This window comes from Mytilus edulis, chromosome 12, assembly GCF_963676685.1.
Source record: "Mytilus edulis chromosome 12, xbMytEdul2.2, whole genome shotgun sequence".
In the NCBI taxonomy this organism is placed as follows: Eukaryota; Metazoa; Mollusca; class Bivalvia; order Mytilida; family Mytilidae; genus Mytilus; species Mytilus edulis.
Window position 1 is genome coordinate 39,421,303 of NC_092355.1, and position 24,179 is coordinate 39,445,481.

Consider the following 24,179-nt stretch of genomic DNA (forward strand, 5'->3'; position numbering starts at 1 on the left):
CTCTTTCGGGAGAGACAAAGTCAACAACTTTGAGTTTACTGTATAACACAGAAACTCCATTGTTTGTGAAGGTTCCATTACTGACTTGTTTGTATTGATCAGAAAACCTAAGCCCCTTAATATTGACAAAACTGTTGAGAGATCTGACAAAATTTTCTGATTTGACTGATTCATTATTAGAATATCGTCTAGGTAAACTATCAGACGTACACCTAAACGTCTCAATAAAGTCATGGGAACCTTCATCAGTTTTGTGAATATTCTTGGGGCTACTGCAATCCCAAACGGGAGGGACCTGAATTCCATTATTTTTCCCTGCCAAAAAAATCTGAGGTATTTTCTGTGTTCTTTTGCTATTTGCAATGTCAAATATGCATCGGTTAGGTCTATTTTTACCATCCAATCGTTCTTCAAAAGAAGATCTTTTAACAAATGAATTCCCTCCATTTTGAAATGTTCGTAACGTAAAAAAACATTTAGGCCTTTTAGATTTATAACAGGTCTTTGACCCCCTCCCTTCTTTGGTACCAGAAAAATGTTGCTTATGAACGAATCCTTTGTTAGGAAAGACTGTGTTATGGCCTTCTTGTTCAAAAGTCCTGTTATTTCTTTGTTTATCAAATCCTGATTCTCTTGATTGAAAAAGGCTTGATTTGGTATTTGATTTTGGAAAGGTGTTGCTAAGAAATCTAATTTTATTCCTTTTACACACTGGAGAACCCAAGGATCTTTTGTAATTGAGTTCCAATTCTGTAGGAAAAGACTTACTCTTCCCCCTACAGGAATAGAATTTTGATTGATTATGCAATTCATTGGTAATTGGAAATAGTTTTGTATATGACTGAAAGTTTTCTCTTGACCTACCCGTTCTATCGGTTTGCAGGTTTCTTGAACACTTGGTTGTTCTGAGGTTGAGTCTGGATTTGGTTCTGGGTTTGGTTCTGGCGCTGATTCTGGCGCTGACCATAACTGTTCCCCTGTCTGTTCTGTGACTGGTTTCCCTGCCAAGGTCTCTTCCCTGAAACTTGTGGATGGAGAGTTTGTCTGCCGCCCACAGACTGCAGGTTGTTTGTGGGCCCCTGCTGAAAAAACTGATCATTTTTTCTATTAAAATGAGGTTTACCAGCATGTTTTTTCTTGTTAGAAAACAACAACATTTCTCTAAGTTCTTTGTTATCCTTGTTTTCTTTAGCCAAAGACTTTAGAAACTTATTACCAAAAAGTTGACCCTTAGATTTTGCCAAAGCTTTCTTGCCTTTCTTCTCATTTAAAAAATCTAGACTATCTGGCATTGTTTTAACTAACATTGCTTTTCTCCTGTCAGTGTTATAAACATAGTGAGCATTACCTGCTAGCACAATAGCCCTCTGTGTTAACTGAATTACATCAGAAGGGTCCATACCTTGATTATCTTTCTTAATCCTATGTGCTTCAGACCATAAACGGGACAGAGGACCCATAACATCTAGAATGCGTAGCTGTGTGTTAATTTTACTTCTCTCTAATCTAGCATTCCATTTTCTACCTTGAAAATAATTTTTCTTAAAAAATCTATCTGTTTCAAGAGCCTTTAATCCTTTAGACGAAGGAATAGGCCAATTCAAAGCAGAGATGGGTCCGATTACTTTCAATGTAATTGATTAAATTACAATTACTTTGTCATTTGTACGATTAAATTAAATTAATGATTACATCATTTCTGAAAGTATCTGATTAAATTAATGATTACATTGACAAAGTAATCATGATTACATCTGATTACAATGAATTTAAAAACAAAACATTTTGAATGATGTGAATGAATAAATGTTCAATATATATAACTATAGCATTTTTGAGAAAGTGTTTCATTTGGTTCAATTATAAAATGATAACTTTAAATTAAACTTCATTTATTTAAATAAACACCAAATTTCACTACATATATATACATTACACTTTATCACCAATGATCTCTGAATTATTTTGAATTGAATTTAATAAAGATATATCATAATCAAGAGTTTTTTGTTTGTCTTCTGACCGCTCTTTCATAATTTATATGTATTCCAAGTTGCAGTTTATGGAAGTTTAAATATGGATGAAATAAAGTTACCAGTTAAAACTATGTTAAATTTTAATAGAAATGTTTAATCAAATTGTAAACAATATGTAAGTACTAAAAATCATTGCATTTTACATGTCCAGTCCAAATACCAAAAAAAATTAAACAACATATTTGTCAAACTTTTAATTAATGTGCTAATTTGATAAATTTTCATGTCTGATTTATCTTTTATCATATATATTTCCCTACAGCTATACTCAATTGGTAATTGCAATAAAAACAAACATTAATTAGTCTCCTACCTGTCAATTCAAAGTTGACAAAAATCACAAAAATTAACAAAAGATTATAATTCAGGGTTAAAGAAAAGTATTACTTGAATATATAACAGTTATTATCAAAAATTAATATGAAGATCATTATAAAACGATGAATATACATGTATGTACAATATCTTTTACCAAAAAGATATATAATTGTATTATATGTCTCTGCTTAGGCTAATGATGACTTTTCAGTACTGTAACTTTATTTTTTACTGAAATAGACATGCTTGAAGTAACCAAACCATTTTAGTATGTTTAAAATTTATCGTATATATGAATAACAAAGAGGTTCATTTAATGACCAAAAACACAATTTTAGATTTTTTTCATTGTAATCAGAATGTAATCAAAAAGTAATCATGATTACAGGGTATTTTGAAAAGTAATTGATTAAATTAAATTACATGTAATCAGATTTTTGGCTGATTAATGATTACACTGATTACTTGAAAAATAGTAATCAATTACAGCTGATTAACGATTACAATTACAATTACCCCAAGTCTGATTCAAAGACATATCTTGTCTCGTCTTTTTACTTATACCCTTTAGAGCATACTTCTCTATATATTTGGTTACATGAGATGGTACTTTTTCTTTTTTATCTTTAGACAAAGAAGGTTCTGGGTCAAACGCTTCATTGTCTTCTGAACTCTCTGATTCAGAGTTACTAGAAGATGATTCACTGCTACTAGTATTTTCAGAGGAACTGCTAGAATGATTAACAACTTTCCTGTGTTTAATCTTACCTTTTCTGCTAGGTACGGAGTCGTCCCGTTTCCGTTTAGGGTTTTTGGTATCTAGGTCAGACCAGCTCTGTCTGACATCTTCTTCTGTCCCGTCGACTAACGACATTTCATCATCTTGACGAGAAGAGATATTTCTCCTCGCCTTGTGAGAAGAGCCCAAAGACATGACTACCTTATCAGTTTCTACCGCCACTGCGGTAAAACTTACATTTTCATCAATGACCCTATGGTCTTCCGAATCAAGTGCACCGCTCTCTCGAGACGGTGTAGCCATCCCTAACGGAATGTCATTGAGTTGGGCGTTAGCCATGCTAACTAAAATAATAAACCCACTAACCTTTAAATAATTTGGAAAAAAAACGTCTTTACTCAAAGAGAGCTAAATTGAAAGTCAATCTATTGTAGCCCGAGGTATACGATGTTACCTATGGGCATGCGCAGTAAGGTATTACCTGGATTGTAACATTTTTTATTCAGGGATGTACTTTAAAGAGCTGTTATTTGATTAGAATTGAAGGTCAATGCATTATTATATCTCACGAAAATCTTAGAAATATAATTGTCATTGATACGGTTATATTAACAAATTTACTGTTTACAAATTTTTGAATTTTTGAAATACTAAGGCTTTTCTACCTCAGGCATAGATTACCTTAGTTGTATTTGGCAAAACTTTTAGGACTGTTGGTTCTCAATGCTCTAACTTCGTAATGTATTTGGCCTCATTAACTTTTTTTGATTCGAACGTCACTGATGAGTCTTTTGTAGACGAAACGCGCGTCTGGCGTATATACTAAATTTAGTCCTGGTATCTACGATGAGTTTATTTTCTTAAGATCCCTTGAATTCTAATTTTATGATTTATTGAAACGTGTTGGGAATCTATGTTCAATCAACTGTAAATGAATTATCTATTTGTAGAAAACCAAACAAAATTTTAACAGATGCAACTTCACGATGTATGAATGCAACCTCCCCCGACTTCCTATATACTTGTAAAAGAGGCCAACATTTTTGTCATAGTAAATGTGGTAATACGCCATTATATGCATTCTCGTTTCGTTTCGTGAACTGTTTCGTGTTAGTATTATCGGGGCCTTCACCATCTTCCTATAACATTTTCAAAGGACAGTTACCACATTGAACGTAATCCAAAACATCTTATCTTTTTATATGTCGATGTTTGATTGATTAGTTTACTTTTAACGTGAACAACTATAGTACAGAACCTGTCTGTCATAAAACACTGCATTGTGCAAATAACTTATCTCGTTCTTAACTAAACTGCATTTCACATGTTATCATATGACCATTGGAAAATGGATTTTATGGAAACAAAATACTTTTTTAAGGCTTCAAACTATGATTAAACAAATTGTGTGTCTATTTCCTTGCAATCATATTTCACAAGTGTACACTAACTTTGCCGTGACTGCCTTTATTACTTGAATACGAGTAAAACAAGATACCATCATAAACATTTTTACACCGTTTTCATGCGGAAGTTTTTTTTTCCCGGTTTCATCTTCTCTTAAAGCCTACTCTTAATCAGTCGTGTAATTCGTATACCGTGAATCAACACGTATATATCCAGCGCCTAAATGGAAAAGGTAAGATTCATGTCTTCGATAAGGGATGCAAACGAGAATCGCTCATCCTTTCGACTGATCCGTTTTCGGTACTTTTGGAGTTCAATTGTTTGAATGTTACATTCATTCGTTTCGTCTTACTATTCAAGAGGATTTACGACCTTTGAACAACAATTCTTTACGATTTATTAGACAAGAAATATGCATTTATGTTATCTTCAAGTACTTTTATATCATATCGTATCAAATTACTTCTACGTTATTAACAATACAAATATTAATACTTTGATCAATGTTAAAGTATCCGTGTTATCAATCACATATATCTTCCTATCATAAACAGGATATTTGAAGACATCCATATTTGTTAGTAGCTTCTCTGTCTTTTCATCCTTGGATTTAGTGTAGACAGTGGTACAGAATTTTGATTCCTTGTTATTCATATCTTAAGTTCCCTCAGTTTAACAGTTAATCAAACATTTTAGCATTTTAGAAATAACTACTTCATTTTTCATACAATTAATGAAATGACTCTGCAGTTTTTTATTAATGTTTCGAATTCAATAAGCGTATTTAAGTTGTTTTGTAAATTCAATTCAACTAATATTTTTTTTTGGGGGGGAGTAGTAATTTAAACCCAATCTTCAGTGATACATTCTAATTTTCTTCATGACGTTTGGCTTCGTCTCTTCAACAATGACAACTTTTTAAGATAAAGTAAAAAGTACATGTAACAGGCATGGGGTATGTTAATTTGTTTGTGTACTACTCTGTAATGTATGACATTTCCCCTAAGTTATGCATGTCATGTGTAATACCCACGTTTTGGTATTACACGTAATTGTAAAGTTCTTCTTCTACCACTAAGTGATCACCATCATTAGGTTGACTATCCTGTCATTGTTTGGTGTGCACTTGCAAATTTAACATGTCCAAGATTAAACTAAAACAAAAATGAAATATAGAGTGCTTTACATGACATTTATACATGTAGCAAATAAAAATATGGGACTTGAAATTTAATGTTAATGTAGTAGGCTCTTGAACGTGTCAAGATTTTCTGCATTGGTCACGGAGGCAGGTAATGTGTTCCAATCTCTTATTGTACGTGGATAGAAAAATCTTTCCTGATGTTAGTCTTGCATGATGGTATTAAGAAATAGTAAGCATTCATGTCATGGTAATCTGTCTGGTGGTATTAGTCAGAAATAGCCTTTACTTCCTCTTTTGAGATTTTATATACTACGTTTAGTCTAGCATTCTTTCTTCTCTCCACTAGGGTTGGTCATTTAAGTTTATGTAGCATGGATTCAACTGATAATGTGTTGTGGTACCTGTTTGTTACATGCCATACTAATCTTCGCTGTACACACATTAAATCCATAATTGAATACACCTAACTGTATCTTTCTTACAGATTTCATGAATGGAAACTCCCGAAACCAAGGAAATTCAGATGATTCAAATCTATTTGGCATCAAGACAATTACGTACTGGGAAATGAACGGTGATCAACGTTTCCCTAACCGTAGAAAACCTAAGTGTACACCATTACTTTACCCATCTTTAGAAAAATACAATATTTAATCATGATCAAGATATTAGTATATAGATTAAAAAATGTATGGGTCGATTTATGATAATTACGGTTAATGCAATTTTTTATTTAGTGAATCCGCCACATCTTTAGATTATACCTAGACATACACGGTCATATCAATACAACAATCTATAACAAATGAGACGATTTTTATTTTGAAATTATAAATTTCCCCACCTTAATAGCAATACAAACATCAACTGCATATTGAATATGTATTTTCCAACTTTTGCGGTAATAAAAGAGCTTGCACCTTATACTCATACTTTATTAAACGTTACCAGTCTTTGAGCAAAATGTTGTTGAACCAAGTGTATGTCAAAGAATGTCTCGTCCTTTTTTCTGCAGACATGTAATAGGACAATACCAAGAACTAGTTAATAAGTATTCAACTTTACAAATAATACACGATGATCTTGAAGTATAGATTCTGGGACCTGACGTTGTTTATCATCTAGGTATTATTTTATTTGTCTGTTTAAATATCACTTATACTGTTAAGTCTATTGTTTGTGATATCCATTTGGCGTGGCCCGGTACTTGTTCATCCCGTTATTGCTTTATTGTGTTATGGAAATTTGAGTATTTGTTTCTTTAATTATCATTGATTATTGAATGTGTGCTAGTCTAAATGCTGTTTTGTGTTTCTTTGTAACATACATGTTTGTTTTACAGTGATTAAGATTATAACACTATGTGACTGTTGTATCCCTATTTTGACATGTTTACATATTGTGTCTTTTTGTTTTGTCCACACATCGTTGTCCTTATAATGCGACGTTCATACAGCTGAGGTTGAGCTAGCTTAAAATCAAGGTTTATTCCCCGACTTTTTTACAAGTAAAACATGTTATATGATAATTTACATTCAATGACAATACATTTAATAGTTTTGAAAAGTAGGCCAATGACACCCCGATCGCTAGGACTAAGTAGCCAACATGAATGTATTATTTCATTGTTTGTCACTTGTCCAACTTGGGTTAACATATACAACTCTAAAAGTTCATTGTGTTTACATTTCACTGATAATTTACGCTATGGTCAAACCGTTTGCTTGGAATAATACGAGGGGAAATAATCGTATGTAAGAACGTCGTTCAGTAGTTTAATGATTAGTCATTACGAAACCATATAGTGTAATATCGAAATATCATAATGACTATTCCATATTGAGTCATATTAAAACATTATTACGTAATGTCAAAACCATATTAAGTAAAGACAAAATATCAAAATAAAACAACATAAAGTAATATCTGAGTTCCACATAAGACAGCTGTGGCGTTCCATACTTTATCATTAAAGTTTTGAATGCTAATCGAACTTAAATTAAACCCTATAAACAGATACCGCATTTTGTTTGTATGTGAGTTATCAAATCATGAACTATAATTATAATATGTCCGGAAAGGCACGGTTTTTAATATGTTCGAAATGGCACGGTTTTTAATATGTTCGGAAAGGCACAGTTGATTTTTTTATATTATAAAGCTTACCATGTCTTCATATGAAATAAGTGAGTCTTTTCTTTACAAAGTATATAGTGTTCCATTCTCAATTTTATTATTCTTCATGTTATTACCATACTAATATAAACCTACTGTATATATCGTATACCTGATAATCTAACTAATAGTTTTATTATATACTTATTAGTTAATATAAAAATAAATTCTATGTTTATTACAATCATTGACAATCGTGCGGTATCAACCACCCGTGATGATCTTGGTATCAGCACGGTTGCAAAAGCTTTATCACGCCCTTAACCTATATGACGTCACGTCTTCGATTACAGTTACTGTTGCAAAGGCTTGATTGAACTCCTTATCTGTATGACGTCATTTAAAATCCCTTAACTGTATGACGTCATGTCACATAAAAACATCTACGTAATAAGTATATAATAAAGTGTATATGATATGGCTTTTTTTCAATTCACACACCATATCAACCCTCAAACAATATAATCCCTCAAACAGTTCTCTTTATCATTATATATGTGTCTCGGGTTGATACGGATATGCTATTTAAAAAACCATATAATATTCCGTATTTATTACAAATAATATGTTATAACGTACGTAAAATAAAATGCTACATTTTTTTTATACCAACCATATTTTCCGCTTTATTATTCTTATTTACGATAAGGGAACCTAAATATTTGCTTTTGCATTTCACATTATCGTTCATTGTCCTTCTACAAAAGTATGTTTTAGTAATGATAATCGATAATCAAAACCCTTTTAATGTCTATCATACAGACAACAAACACACAGTGCTTATTTGGACTTGTTAGATAATTCTATTTATATATCTCATGCACAAAATATACACTTTTTTGTAATTATCATTGTAATATCTATATATTATACAGTATAAAAGGTAATATAGAAATTAATTGTGATTAATTTTGAATTAGTTGACCTTAACATTTGTAGTTCATTTGATATCGGCTTTTCATAAATTTTTTTGTGCCAGTTTTTTTTTTATTTGAATTATTGTTTGGCTCTTGGTCCATTCTTGATTTTGAAGCAGAGAAGAAACTGTAGCCTCAAAGCTTTAAGATCCAAACACTGCCAAAACGTTTTGAAGAAATTTCAAAGCGAAGGAAAATCTGCTTTTTTTTATGTAAATGAATGACCGGACTTGTAGCTTTCCTGTGTTTCAATCCCCTTTAATTTGAATAAATAGTTATGTTTAAACTTATTCCCAATATCCAAAGGGACGTATACGTATGTTAACTTTATTATTGCAAAATATGGTAATACTAGTAGTCTTTCGTGAGAATATTCGTACGTGTTTTAGTTGTCAGGTTAAGTTCATCTTTTCAGTACAATTTTCATTTAGCACAATATAAATTTAAATAGATTGTTTTAGTAAGATAATAAGCAACGTCGAATGAACGGGGGAAATTTGATGTAATAAAGAAATTAAAGAAATGAGGCTGTCTACTTACTTATTACATTAATTGCAATTGTTCAATAGCTGCCAATTGTAAGATTTGAAATATGTTTATTATTAATTTTAAAAAATCAACATATTAAAATTTTATTTAAAGAACTCTTGCTAAAAAGTAATAAAGGATATTTTGAAAGTCGTTCAAGATGTACAACATGCATTTTGTATATGATCATGATCAATTCCTTAGATATGTGTGTTAATGGTGATTATCTTCTTATTATCTACATACACGTTTGAACATAAATAGGAGGATCAAAATTTAGTTGACAATTACTTACAGTTATCATGGTTATGGTAAATATGTTGCGTATGATTAGATCTTGTGAGAATTTTAATTTTAAAGTTAAATTGAAATTTAAAATTTGAAAAAAAAGAATCCTTTTCTATTAATGATTACCCTTCTTTTCGATTTAAACAGTTCAATGGCACACCATGTTTAGTTATTTTACTCATAAATTGTTATTTTGTGCACACTTGAAACTCATAAACGGCACTTTCTGAAAATCAACCATGGGGTATATTTAATGAATTTGCCATTCGAAGTCTTATACCTCCCTATTTTGCATTGTACATAACAAAAAAATATTTAAATTTGAGAATGTGAATTGTCGAATTTTAGATCTAATTCTGAGGACTATGTTATTACGGGCGGCGTAGATATCGTTCATGACCGAAAGGTTAAAATCTTTTTGAACAGATAGACAGGTCTCAAAACGCCTTTTCATCGTCTTTCAAGAATTGATGAAAACAAGACAATTTGAATTCTGATAAAAAAAAACCTATTTCACGTGAAAAAAATCAATATTTTTTTTAATAAACTGGGATCAATCTAAACATTCTTGAAATAGACATATGCACATGCATGGCTCTAAAATCTGTTGATTCCTATATCGGGGCACTGCCTGGCATTGTGCAATGTTATGTTTTTCGCTGACTGTTTATGATGTCTTTTCACTAAATCCATATTTGTGGCTTGAGGTGTCCTGATTGAAATATTAGTATAAAAAGATAATATTGGCCTTGGACTGTGTCAGTCTGTTATTTGGATATATAAAGACCCGTCCAATTCCACTCTGTCTTTTGTGTTATATGTATTTCGATTTATGTCCGTTCTTGTGTTGTGCTGTTACAACCCTGTTACAGGTTAGGAAAGAGTTGGCGCCGACAGACGAGTTAAACCATACCACATTATGTATGAGCCTGTAATTCAGGCATTGTTATTTTTTAATGTGTATCATATTTATTTTTCATTTATTTGTTCATATATCTGACCGTTCGTTTTCTCGTATGCATTACTTTTGGGCATTTTTGGTTCTCAATGTTTTTCAACTTTGTGCATGTTTTTGCTTCATAACCATTTGACCTGCGGGTCACTGATGAGTCTTATGTAGACGAAACGCACGTCTGGCGTATCAAATAATATGCCTGACATCTCTGATACCTTTGATAACTATTTATATTACACCACTTGGCCGATGTCACTGCTGGTGGACGTTTCTTTCCCGAAGGTATCACTAGTCCAGTAGTCAGAACTTTGGTGTTGACATGAGTAACAATTATATGATAATTTTGATAAATTTATTGTTTGCTAAAGTATGAATTAATCGAGATACTAAAGATTTTCCTATCCTTGTCATAGACTACCTGAGTCGTATTTGGCTAACTTGTTTGACTATAGAGACTTCGATATTCTACTGTGTACATGTGTTTGGCTTTCAAACTAGTTCTATCTGAGCGTCACATATGAGTCTTATGTAGACGAAACGCTAGACTGGCGTATCAAATTATAAACCTGGTATCTTTGATAACTATTGAATTGTTTATCATTTGACATTTGAAAGCCTTAAACGATGCAGTGTAGGCATTGGTCATTGTCTGGGGTCGGACAGTGACCGTTAGTTTGTATTTCCTGTGACAGTTGTTTCTCTTGTTGAGAGTTGTATCATTTGCATTCATACCACATTTTCCTTTTTTTATATTGATATCTAAGAATGAACTCGACCTGGATATGACTTGTATTCTCATTTTATACTGCACTCGTTCTATTTGAGCAGTCAAAATGCGTTGACTGAATATTTCTATGTCATATACAGTCACTGACCCGATATCACTTTTCCTCAAGAATATTAAATAGAAGTTGCCGAAATAGCATTTAATTATTCATATGACCTCTTCAACCTGTTCTTGTTTCCAATGCATACAACAATGCGTGTAACGACTCAACCTTCTTTCTATTGCAATTATTGAAAAAACATATTTCATTTATTAATATTTTCTATTTGCAACCTATTAATCATTAATTTGTTATGCTTATGGTTGATATTTTAGTCCATACTCAAATGATTTCGTTCACCATCGAGTGTGGGTTTCAACAGGTAAATGTACATTTCATTGTGTTGGAAATTTCTCCGTGAGCATGATATGAGGCCTTTTTCCCCAAATATTTAAATAAAATAAATAACCTTAACGCATTAAAAACAATTGAAAATGTTTTTTTAGATCGCAGTATAAAGACAATAATAGTGCATCGACTTGACATATCAACGATATGTCAAGTCAATGCACTATTATTGTCTATTTATCAAATCTTCATACTTCTAGAACACCGATGTTTATGACCTGATAGTACATCGTTATAACTATACATGATTATGAAAGTCGTGTATTGTTTGGTCAATTGCAAGTCAAGTGACTCACTCAACATATGCATTTAAGTTATCAATTATAGTATTTTGCAATTAAACAGGTTAATAATCATTTCTGCTAATCAAGTTGGCATAAACTATTAACAATTTTCCACACTTTTCATATAACAAATATACCTTCATGTGCTACTTTTTGATTAAAATGAGGTCAAAATTTTATATATTTGCTCAAAATTCGGATTTATGGACGTATAATTTCCTTTCAAAAAAAATACATAACTTTTTTGTTTTAAAAAATAAACACAAGCTGTACATGCTGTATTTGGGTACACATTTACAATTAATTCTCCATAGGCGGTAATGGTAACGTTTTCCTCCGTTGCTCAGTCCATATTGTTAACTTGAACATGTATGATGGCTCATATAGAAGCTGATACATTTATACATGTCTGGTTAAATTTTCGGGGTGGCAAGTGAGATTACTTTTTTCACAGATTGCTGGACCCCGGAAGATGGTGAAAAATGTCACTCTCCTCATGAAATAATCCCAAAATTCTGATCATAAAATTCAATAAAAAAATTGTCCTTTCTAATAATTTATTTCAGGTCAAGTCTACATATTTCTTTTCTCATCACATCAGCTCTATAAAACAGTTCTTATTGTCCATTTATGTCAATTTTTAAAATCACAGCATCCACAATTGTATGGCGGACTAATATATTTTTTTTAATTACGTCATCTGAGTTCCTCATCTCAAGGTCTATTAGGGATCCTGACCCATTTGTTAAACTATTTTTAAATTCTGTTTTATATAAATGTAATTTAAATTTGTGAAATTTTATTTTTCAAATAACTCATACATGAATGTAGTACAAAAAAGTCATTTTTTGCTGCATATTTATCAAATTAAAAACAAATACACTATTTACGTTTTCATGAAAATTGGCATACGTAATCTTCTCACGTCATCAAACTATATGGCATTATAAAACAGAGGGGTCCAGGAATTCGTTTTCAAGTTAATTAAGTTTGATTGATAAAAATCAATCGAAAACTGAATCTTTACCCGAAAAGTCATAGTTTGACGTCGCGAAATAAAAATTTACGTTATCAACGTCATTACCTCCCTTTTAACTATATCGTATGCCCTTAATATAGGAAGTTGCAAGTGAGAAAGTTCAACATTTACATGGTTTACAAGTCCTGAAAAGTCCAGAAAAATGCATTGTAAGAAGTATTTTAACGAAAAGGAAAAACATTTTTATACACAGTCTAAAACATGCTTATCATTATCTTGAGTTTGTTTAAAATATATAATTATTACAGATTTTTTATCAATGCATAAACATACCATCATATGAATAATGCAACATGAATTCCGAATATTAATTCACAACAACTAATATCATCAAGAAAATTAATAAATACTTATTTGTACTACATAGCTAAACCCATAAACTTAATTAAAATTAACCTACTTTGGTGAAACATATAAGCTGTAACGATGTCATTAATTCAATATATATTGAAAGGTTACGTCAAAGCAAACAACAACTTTGATTTTCTTGCTTTTGCTGAACGACATACATATCCATCTTCTTCTAAAGCCTCATCAAAATACTGATAGGCATTGGTAATATCTCCTGATATTTCATAACATACTCCAAGTATTGTTTTTGAATCAGATAATTCATCAGTTGAAACAAAACAGTTATATTCTACTGCTAAAAGTAAATCATTTAATGCCTTTTTCCTGTTGAAAATGTCACCAAGATGTTGATGACATAAAAATCTAAGACAAAAAGACAAAACAACTGATGGTATGTCAATGTAATCGTCCTCCACCTCAAGCTTTAGTTCTTCTGGTATTAACGATGAATGCCTTATATAACGAACATGGTTAACAGTTGCTAATTTCATTCTATCAATAAATGCTAGTTTGGAATGTACATTTTTTCTGTAACTATTTATGTCTTCTTCATCATAGAAATCACGTTCTAAATACGCCATATCATGTTTACATCTCGACAGAACATACTCCGTCAGTTTGAGTGTTACATTGTACTGTCCTGTCACATAATAATACGATGCGTACATCAACCAACCCGATACAGCATCTGTCCTAATACCGTCCTGTAAATGTCTATGATAAAGTTTGTGTATGATGTTACCATTAATTTTTGTATTCGGTGGCGGTAGCATTTGTGCTGCATATTGACTGATCATTCCATAATAATAATTACATGTATCTGTGATAAATTTAGACGATTCAAACATTTTCAAAGATTTGACATATTGCAGTGCCTTATAACAGCTATGTATGTGTCTTGGTTTGACAGAAAGTCGACATGTTCTGTATAAAAAGAAATCTAAAATGATGAACGATTTCTCCCTGTTTGTAATTGATAAACTATGATTTACACTCTCAGCCGGAAATACATTATTCATTAGTCCATCAATTCCACCACACTTTATACTATTCAGAATACTTAGAAGTTTCTTGTTATTACTTTGGTCAACCTTTCCTAGAAACAAGTTATGTTGAGGAATAAAATAGTTCGGACAGTAACAGTTGTTTGTCCATAATTCTAATTTATCAAGACAGAGAAAAAAACAGTGAAACAATTTGTGTAATTTAAATATTTCAAAATCAACTTCCTCGGAGACCCAGAACAAAGCCGTTTTCAGAAAGTAAGAACACAATAAATCTTTGACACCATCGTTGGTGTTAATTATACGCTTTAATGTTAATTTGAGTAGACCGTAACATAAGAGTTGAGTAAAATTAAACGAATGTACAAGTTGTTTTTCCGCCACAGAGAAAGATAATCTCCATAATAAGTTGTTATCTGAAGTAGTCCTTGGTCCTATAGGTACTAAAAGACATCCATTATTCACTGTTTTGTCAATAACCACATTAGGGGGCCATTGATGTCGACGACGCGTTACCCACGGGATCGCAATGTAAGGCAATTTTTTACTTTGTAGACAGATTGCTAGATCAAAATTTTGATCTGTATCTGAAAAACATGGTCCGTGTGTTGATAGCTGAAATTCTGAAATACGGTGCATTATGTAATGCAGAAATCGGTCAACTGATACATATTCACCGTTTGTAGTACTTTCACAGCAATCAGATAGTATGATATCAGTATCTACTTCCCTCTCTGCTATCAATCTAAGTCGAGTAAATCCTGGATGATCCTTATCTGGTTCCTTAACCAATGTAGTATGTTGTATTGGGTGTTTGATATTCCTTACATTTTGGATTACGTTTACGTTTTTTATAAGGTACATTATATCCAAATCACTACCTGGTAAATCCAGTCCTTCTGCCAAACTTCCGCTTGATATTTGCATTCCATCATTTTCAAATAAATTATGTATTATATCTTTTACGATTAAAAGACGTTGTCTATTGTGAATTTGCATTTCAGGTCCAATTGTATAAACTAGATGTTCGTAAAAGTATTTCTCCTTCAGAGCATTTCCTGGCCAAGGCAATATATCTATGAAATATGAAGTTATTCATTTTACTAAATTATGAGATAATGTCTGTAAAATCGAAAGTTTTCGCAATTTACGTGCATTCCATAGTAAAATGTGCATCTTTCTGCATTTCATTGGTTCATTTGAGTCGAATACTTCGTACCTTCCATTTTTTGTCTCGAGTATAATTATGGTAAAAAAATTCTTAACAAGATACACAAATTGATACGTAGTGTATTATTTTTAAGCTTATGGATAAGTTATTTGTATAAATTTAATTCTGTTATAAGGTATCATTGGTCCTATATACGCCTTTCTTCATTGATCATAACCATTTTACACGTATTTACTGAGTTTGCTTAAGAAAATTAAAAGTGAAATGCATTTATACTATGACCATTTATCAGCACCTATTAATTTAGATCCTTACTGAAATGAATTGGTCGGGGTTCTTTTATATCTTAACTGGTCTTAGAATTAAACTCACAATCAATAATTATCGGTAGGGATTTCTGTAATGAACAGATTTATGAAATGTGATTATCATTGATCACAACCATTTTATACGTATTACTGAGTAACTCTTTTTGAATTATGACGTCTGGTCCAGTCGTATATCAATTTTTATTTATTCAGAAAGCAATCTTTATTTATTGCTGCATTGGTGATGTTTGGATTCGAAACATTTTACTTTATATAAATTTTATCAATTAAGGACTTTTACCTTATATTTGCATTGGTATTATTTGGGTCTCAAATCAAAAGAACGAAATCAAGAATCTACTTGAATTTTGTCTAATGACCTTTTATGAACTTTTAAGTCTTATGTTCAAAGATAAATAGGCCTTAAAAATATTTTACCCTGTATCGTATGGAATAACATAAATAGTCCGAACATTTGACACTTATTCCAAAACCTCACCTAAGTACATCCGACTCAGTCTTTTCCTGCCATATTTTTTAAATGAAATATCTCGAAAAGTAGCTTTAGCTTGTTTTCATCCTTAACTTATACTCTTCCAGCTTATCAAGTTCGAATTCTTGATTTGTTCAATTTTACCTTAGATCACCTAAGTACATCCTTAAATGTATAATATGTACACACCTTTAACTCGATTGATATATAAGAACCAGAAGTGCCATTGTGTAAATCTCGTGAATATATTTTATAGGTGCAAATCATGATTAAAACAAAAGCTGGTACTCGAAAGAACATGAAGAACTAAGCGCGACAAAAAAAGGATGTCATGTTGTTTCTACGTTAAACTCCAGTGCGAAACTTAATAGAATAAAGTATAATCACAATCATTTAAGGAATGACGGTAATATTTTCTGTCGATGAAGAAAAAACATCAAAAATGTTATTTTAAAGTGTGCACCCCATTTTTTTTTTAATGTTATTTCGAATAGACAGAAAGAATATTTGGATTCGAGCGTCACTGATGAGTCTTTTGTAGAGGAAACGCGCGTCTGGCGTATATATAAAATTTTGTCCTGGGTAACTATGATGAGTTTATTTACAGTCATTTCTAATAATCTAATTCAAAATTCTATTTTAAACCGGAGTAAACCATAAAAAAACGATGATGACGTCAGGGTCACATGACAAAATAATGTCTATAAGCTGACAAACATACCAACGTCAGCCAATCAGAAGAAGCGTTACATCCAAAATTAAATTATTGATTTTTAAAAACCATACTCTTACTTTGAAGTAGGCTACATATTTACGTAATTCATACTTTATACATTTTACATTTACTTTCGTAACTAATGTGACTTTGCAGATATATATTTGTCTTATCAACAAGTCGTATTTTTTTATAATTGAAATTGATAATGCATTTATTTTCTTTATGTATATTAATTTTTCGATTCGGAACATTCTTCGCGATTTTTCTCAAATGTTAATAACCAGGTGCAACGTATTGAGCAATACGAAATTTAGTATAGTTGAAACTATGTAATTACTGTATAACCATGTTTCCAGTATGTTCAGTATTCGTTTGCTGTGTAGTATTTTGTGATCGTCTTTGTCTCGTGGTTGCCTTTAGTTATGTGATCGCCTGTTATTCTTAAAGTTCTAATGTTCAATTGCAATCTGAGTATCTTTTTAATTATTTAGACTTTCATAATTTGCTTCGTGTAAACACCTATCTTACCTTCTTTGTAGTATACACAATACTGTAAGTATTCCAGATATTCATTTGAACATTTGTCAGGATATCTAAGGTTTAGTATCCACTGTTCATATGTCTTTCTCCTATCTAAGCAAGCTTTATAGATTCTTTCAAACTGTCTGATTGTCAGCCCGAAAACGTCATTTGATATAACAATCCCTCCGTCTAAAGATTTGGAAATCGATGGTGTGTACCTACGCCTTCCATGGTAAGGGAAACTTTTAACATCGTGTTTTTGCAGGTACATAATTTTTCCCATACCATTCGTATTTCCATAGTCATCATTTACTTGGCTTTTAGGATTTTTGTCCATGATAACTTTAAAGATAGAAATCATTAAATAACTTTAATCATGAACAAACATATTTTAGCAAATTTTGCAATTGTTAATATCACTGTTTCATGTTTAAAGTCGCATTTGTTAGTCTCTAATCCGGGCACATGACAAACATGGTTTTAACAAATTGTCATAATTTATTGACAAATTTCCTCCGTGACAGGTAACATTTTAAACTAAGCATTTATTATACATTGTTATAAAGATGAGACCATTTGGTTTTCCCGTTTAGATGGTTTACTCGTCATGTTTTGGGGCCCTTTATAGCTTGCTGTTAAGTGCGATCCAATTCTCCGTGTTGAAGACCGTATTCTGACCTATAAATAATGTGTTACATTTACAAATTTGTGACTAGGATGTAGATTTATCTCATTGGCAGTTATACCAAATCATCTGATATCTATTAGATACTACCAGCGATATATTTTGGTGTTTAAGATCTTTCCAATCTGATAAAAAAAAATCGCCTTTAAGCCACATTTCGTATAACGATTTTGATAAGATTGATATCTTTGATGTATAAGAAAGGTTGTTTAATTGGTTAATTTACTGTTATCTTTCTATTTCTAAATGCTAATAGTAAATCACATAAATACTAAACTCCGAGGAAAATTCAAAACGGAAAGTCTTTAATCAAATGACAAAATCAAAAGCTCAAACACATCAAAAGAATAAACAACAACTGCAGTTATATTCCGAATTTAGTACAGGCAATTTCTGATGTGGAAAATGTTGTCCATTTGTTTTTATAGTGTTTTTGTCATTTGAATTTTGCCATGATTAGGGACTTTCCGATATGATTTCCTCTGAGTTCAGCATTTTTGTTATTTTACTTTTTTTTATTCTGGTTTTATAGCTAGATAAACCTCTCACTTGTATGACATTCGTAAAAAAAAATCACTATACTGACAACGATGGGTGAACAAAACAAACATACATAATAGACAAAAATGTGAAGAATATTGGTACTGCAGTCAACGTTGTGATATCTTAATCCCTATAAAAACAAACATTACCATGACACAATGTTTTCAAAGTTAATTAGGATTCGCATTGTGGTCAATGCATTTATATTGCTTTTCATTTTAATTGTCATGTCGATACATGTAGCCTTTCACGTGAGTACTAGTCCTTTAGTTTGAAGTTTGTTTATGCTTATTATTTGATTTTCGGCACTTGAATGTCTGCTTACAACTATTGCCTCCAAGCAATACGGGTACAATGTAAAAAAAAGGACAAAAACAACAACAATTTTGTATCTAATCTTATGAATTGCGTATGCTTGTAAAACATTTTTTTTAGATAGCGAACTCCGAGCAAAATTGAAAACGGAAAGTCCTTAATCAAATAGCAAAAAATAAAACTCAAACTCATCGAATGGAAAACAACTGTCATATTCCTGACTCGGTGTATGCATTTTTTATTGTAGAAAATAGTGGATTAAACAAAGTTTTATGGCTAATAAAACCTGTCAAGTGCATGGCAGTCACAAAACAATCCAAAAGATTGACAACATTATTTGAACAAAACAATCAAATTTAATAAGTATACATGTCAGCAATAGGTGTACAACAGTTCGTATTGTGTTATAACCTTATAATACAAACAAATATATCAACAGAGAAAAAAAACCAAAAAGGTATATAGACAAACCACATAAGCAAAAAAGACAAAATAAAATGGTACACAATTTATCATAGCACAACAACGCAACGACGGGATGTATTTGTACTCAGCCATGTCAAATGAATATTACCGAAAATAGACTAAACAGCAAAAGTAAAAATTAACAATGACAAAAACAAGACAAATAACATGCAATTAAGATAATAAACAACGTCAGACGATAAGAGCCTAAAATATATGCATCAAAACCATCCGATGAACTTTGTTTAGTTGGAGAATAAAACGTTCGTTGATATGGTCATGGCTTATTGATTTTTTGATGCAAAGAATAGTTTGGTAGAATATAATTGTAAAACCTGTTGACTTTTTTTTTTGTTCTTTCGAACACAACTTGTAGCTTGGGGTAAAGTTTGATACTAATTTGTCCCAAAACCTTCACTTTCACCACAATGTAAGACGTCAAAGAGTTATGACGTTATATAGCAAACAGCGTTTCATCTATTTACATTTATAAAGAACAAAAATACAAACACTGGCGTTTAAGCATTCCTGTTGTTTTATTTTGACATAACAAGTTGTAAGAGATAAATTAACAAATGTATGTTTAACATCCCGTGGTGTAGTGGTAGTGCATCGGACTACTAACACAAAGGTTTCTGGTTCGATTCCAGTTCCGGGATGAACATTTCAGGGACTAAAGTTTCGGCTCTCCCTTGACACCATTTGAGAGTATGGTCTTGACGAAACGATTATAGTCCGTCGGAAGAGGACGATAAATGGCTGACTTGTGTTAAGAGAGAGCCATATCTCTTGCACGTTAAAGACACCCTTGTAGATTTCAAAAAAATAGCAGGCTAATGGGACTAGAAGGCAGCACTCGCAACCGCAAAGTGGAAAGGGATTAATACAATTTGAATAACTTGTTTCCCAATCCACTAAAAATAAATATGTTTTAGGTATACTGTATTTACGCTATGTATTAATAATTGCATAAAATGAATTATTGTACTCCACGTCAAAATGTCAGATTTTGATTGGATAAAACGAGGGAGATAATTTACTCAATGTCAAGGCGCAGCGGGAGACAGTTTCGTTTGAAGTCACCGTCTCCTGCTGACCAATCATCAATGAATAAGTTAAAAACAAAGCTTTAATATAGAAAGTTTTTGTTTTGCCCTCAGAAAAACTATTTCATAGACTGTCACAATAAAAGGAAATAAGCTTGCTTCAACTATGTTGTTTTTGTTCAAATAACTATTACGTTGAAATGTGCATGACGACATATGTCATTACTTTTAGTTTTAAATTTAACAGTAAAGAACATTCACTATTATAGATTAAAAAAAAAAACATAGGTTAGAGTGTAAATGAGCAGATCGTTACCACTCAAAAAAAGCCTTGTCAATCTCGGCCCAGTCTCCGTTTACAATGTTTCTTAATTCTGGATAACAATCTATTATATTACCCTGTAATTGTGTTATTCATATTTTTCACTGTGACTGGCTGCTATTGGTAATTTGCCCACGACCAAAAAAGATAGTGTTTTCATGACAAGTATATTATATTTTCGTAGGTTCGTCCTCGATATAATCGAGAATGCTCGTGGTGCGTTCCCAGTTTGTTATATTAATAGATATAATAAATTTTGACATTTGAAATTAAAAAATCCATAAAACGGTATGAGTTTGTGAGTTTTGTATACGTTTTATTATGCTTTAAATGAATATTTAAAAACTATAATTTATCAGGGCTGTTAGTTTTCGAGGCTACCTTAGGATTAGAAGTGCCCTAAGACCGTCTTATCACACGTCTGTATTCTTAATTCGTGTTCCAGAAGTTTTCTTTACTAAGGATACATGGAATTTTTCGTCTTACTTTAGCACATCTAATTCGGTGTCTTAAGGTCATCCTATCTTTATTCCGACTCTGTAAAGTTTGATTTTCCCTTATTTCTCATTTTACTTATTTCACGATAGGATGATACTACAAATTAATTCCCCTATTTTAAACATAAATTGTTTTTCGTGTTATTTAAATTACATTCTATCTAATAGCAGTTTACAATTTAACTTGAAATCATGCATTTTTAAAACTTTAAACATTTTTCTTATGAAGTGTCTTAAATAAGGCGAATCTTAGGATACTTTGAGAATACCACCCATGTTTTCATCATAAAATTGGGGCCTGGATATATGTCTTTATTTTCAACTTACCTTTGAAAATTCGACCCTATTTGCTTTTAAATTTATACTTTTTGTTAATTTACTCCTAATTTTAGATGGGTTTGTGTTGATGAGTGATTAGTTTTCTATGATGTGTCTTGTGTACTATTATTTGTATGTTTCTCGTTCCTTTTCTTTCCAGTCATGGCATTGTCATATTAATTTCGATCTATGAGTTTTAGTGTCCCTCTGGTATATTTTGTCCTTCTCTTTTAAAAATTCAAAACGGGTATGTATATTTGAATAATTATGTTTAACCATAACCTAATCAATTACTAGAAAAAAAAATACTTTAATTACAGTGTCGATTTACACAAGGTCATACAAGTTCACAACGAAATGAATATAATCCCGATTTTACCATTTTCAACGATACCTATCTCTCCAATTAACACCGACTTTAAAATGTGGATACAAAGGCCTTAAAAGTTGATACAGCAGTCATAATCATTTTTGCTGGGTTACAATCAATTGTAATAGTTCAGCCATTTTAGTAGGTCTTGAAATTTAAATTGGTAAAACGATGATATATTATCCTACTTTTAATAGACATGTTACGAAAAGGTATATTCTCGACGCTGAGGTTGACAAATTAGGCTTTAAATTTGGGGACGGTGTCAAAACATTGATTATAGATTTAAACAGGTAAAATTTAAATTCTACACGTCTTCATAACTACAAAAATTACCGTTACATATATATTCACGAGTCGGTATAAAACGGATTATAATACTTTGATTATTTGTAAGGTCTATTAAGGACTAGCCGAAGAATTCACACACTCCGTCCCCCCTCCCCAAATCTAGTGCTGCATTTACATGATCGTGCCCCTTCCCCCCACCATTTTTTGCATTATAGTTTTTTTTTTTAAATATTATGGAATTTATCAATTATATTAATTTCCTATACTTCTTATGGTACAAATGTCATTGAATATTCGTTCCATACGAATTGCCTCTAAAGGATTAATGCAGTTTTTAAATTATATTCAATGTATAAAGGTAATATATTTTGTGTTTTGATACAGTCCCCACATTTGAAATGTAATTTGTCAACCTCAGCGTCGTGAATATACCTTTTCGTAACATGTCTAATAGTAGCTTGTGTTAAATACAACTTACCACTGTTGTGACACAACAATTATCTCAATCCTTTCAAGACTGTACACATCAATATATTTCTTTAGGAATTTCCACTTTCGATATCAAATTTCCTCTGTACACATATGACGCATTGATAAGGTCGTTTAAATTTAAATGACTACAACCTTTTGACAATGTATGGATCTAAAAATACTTACGTATACATTGTTCAAGAAAATACAACTCAATATAGTTAAAAAATCAGTAATGCGATTGATTGTGTATATTAGTGCGATTGTTCATATTTGTACGTCTAAATCTGTACCAATTGGTCCTCGATTTGACCATACTTTTCGAAGACAATTACAATTGTACTGGATCTACTGTTATACACAACACGCTAAGACAGACTAATGATATGAACATATTTGATTCATTTTTTTTTCAATTTTGCCAAGTAAAGGGAGATAACTCAGAAAAGATAATGTAATTTCATAAAAGAAAGTGTTGTGAATTTACTTATTGTAATATGTAGACGTAAAACAAGTTCGTTGACCCCATTTTTTCTTTTTCTTGAAGTTGAAGTCAAAATTCAATATTTGAAAATAAAATCTGAAATGATTTTTTTTTATTCACATAGTGTTTGATTAACACCATTAAAATGAGACCGAGTTTTGTTATTTTTTTTATTATGCACATTTATCATTTAAAGAACATAATCTCTCCTGAACAATGGGTCCAATATTCTAAAGTATTTGATTCAAAAATGAAATTGTATTTTATTTGAAAAATATACATGTAACATTGAATACGACATATTCGTATAACTGATCATTATTTGACAACCAACGTTCCCGGCTTAAATTTTGACATTTTGGTTACCGTCGGTTACACAACAGAAGACACTAGTTGTCCGGAAGTGGTACATGTGGTACAAGGTAAATCGAATTGATATTATACACTTTCACTTTAAGGCCAAAGTTGTTATTTTTCTGTTTCGCCTTCACTCGCAGGTAGGTAAATTAAGGTAAAAACAAAAATCAAAAAATCAAAACAAGAATTTGTGAGAATGGTTTGGGAAAAAATGATTCTAACGGATATAGGAAGTTATTTCATAAGGATGCGAACATCCTTATTTAATTTGAATTATACTGATAAATGTGGCAGTTTGTAAGATAAAACTCATGTACACATACAATGTAGAATTAAATTAAAATGCATGATTGTTTAGTTTATTGTGATGTATAAATATTTTGTGTGGTTGGTTTTATTTACTTCTACGCAATCAGGGTTTTTTACAGCGCAAAACGAATAAT

The 24,179-nt window shown here is 31.4% G+C and overlaps 1 protein-coding gene across 1 annotated transcript; it reads right to left on the bottom strand.

Annotated features, from left to right (window-relative positions):
• Nucleotides 1-13,299: 13,299 nt before the first annotated feature.
• On the bottom strand, nt 13,300-23,268 carry LOC139498431 (uncharacterized). The gene is made up of 3 exons (XM_071286813.1): nt 22,903-23,268; nt 17,579-17,914; nt 13,300-15,436 (listed from the first exon to the last, which is right to left on the bottom strand). The coding sequence occupies exons 2-3, from the start codon at nt 17,907-17,909 to the stop codon at nt 13,461-13,463; spliced, it is 2,307 nt and encodes a 768-aa protein (XP_071142914.1). The 5' UTR covers nt 17,910-17,914; nt 22,903-23,268; the 3' UTR covers nt 13,300-13,460.
• Nucleotides 23,269-24,179: the final 911 nt, after the last annotated feature.

Coding starts and splice junctions, on each gene's coding strand:
- LOC139498431 (XM_071286813.1), bottom strand. CDS start 17,909: ATGGACAAAAATCCTAAAAGCCAAGTAAATGATGACTATGGAAATACG. Junction 15,437..17,578: donor TTGTGTATACTACAAAGAAG/GTAAGATAGGTG, acceptor CATATTTCATAG/ATATATTGCCTTGGCCAGGA.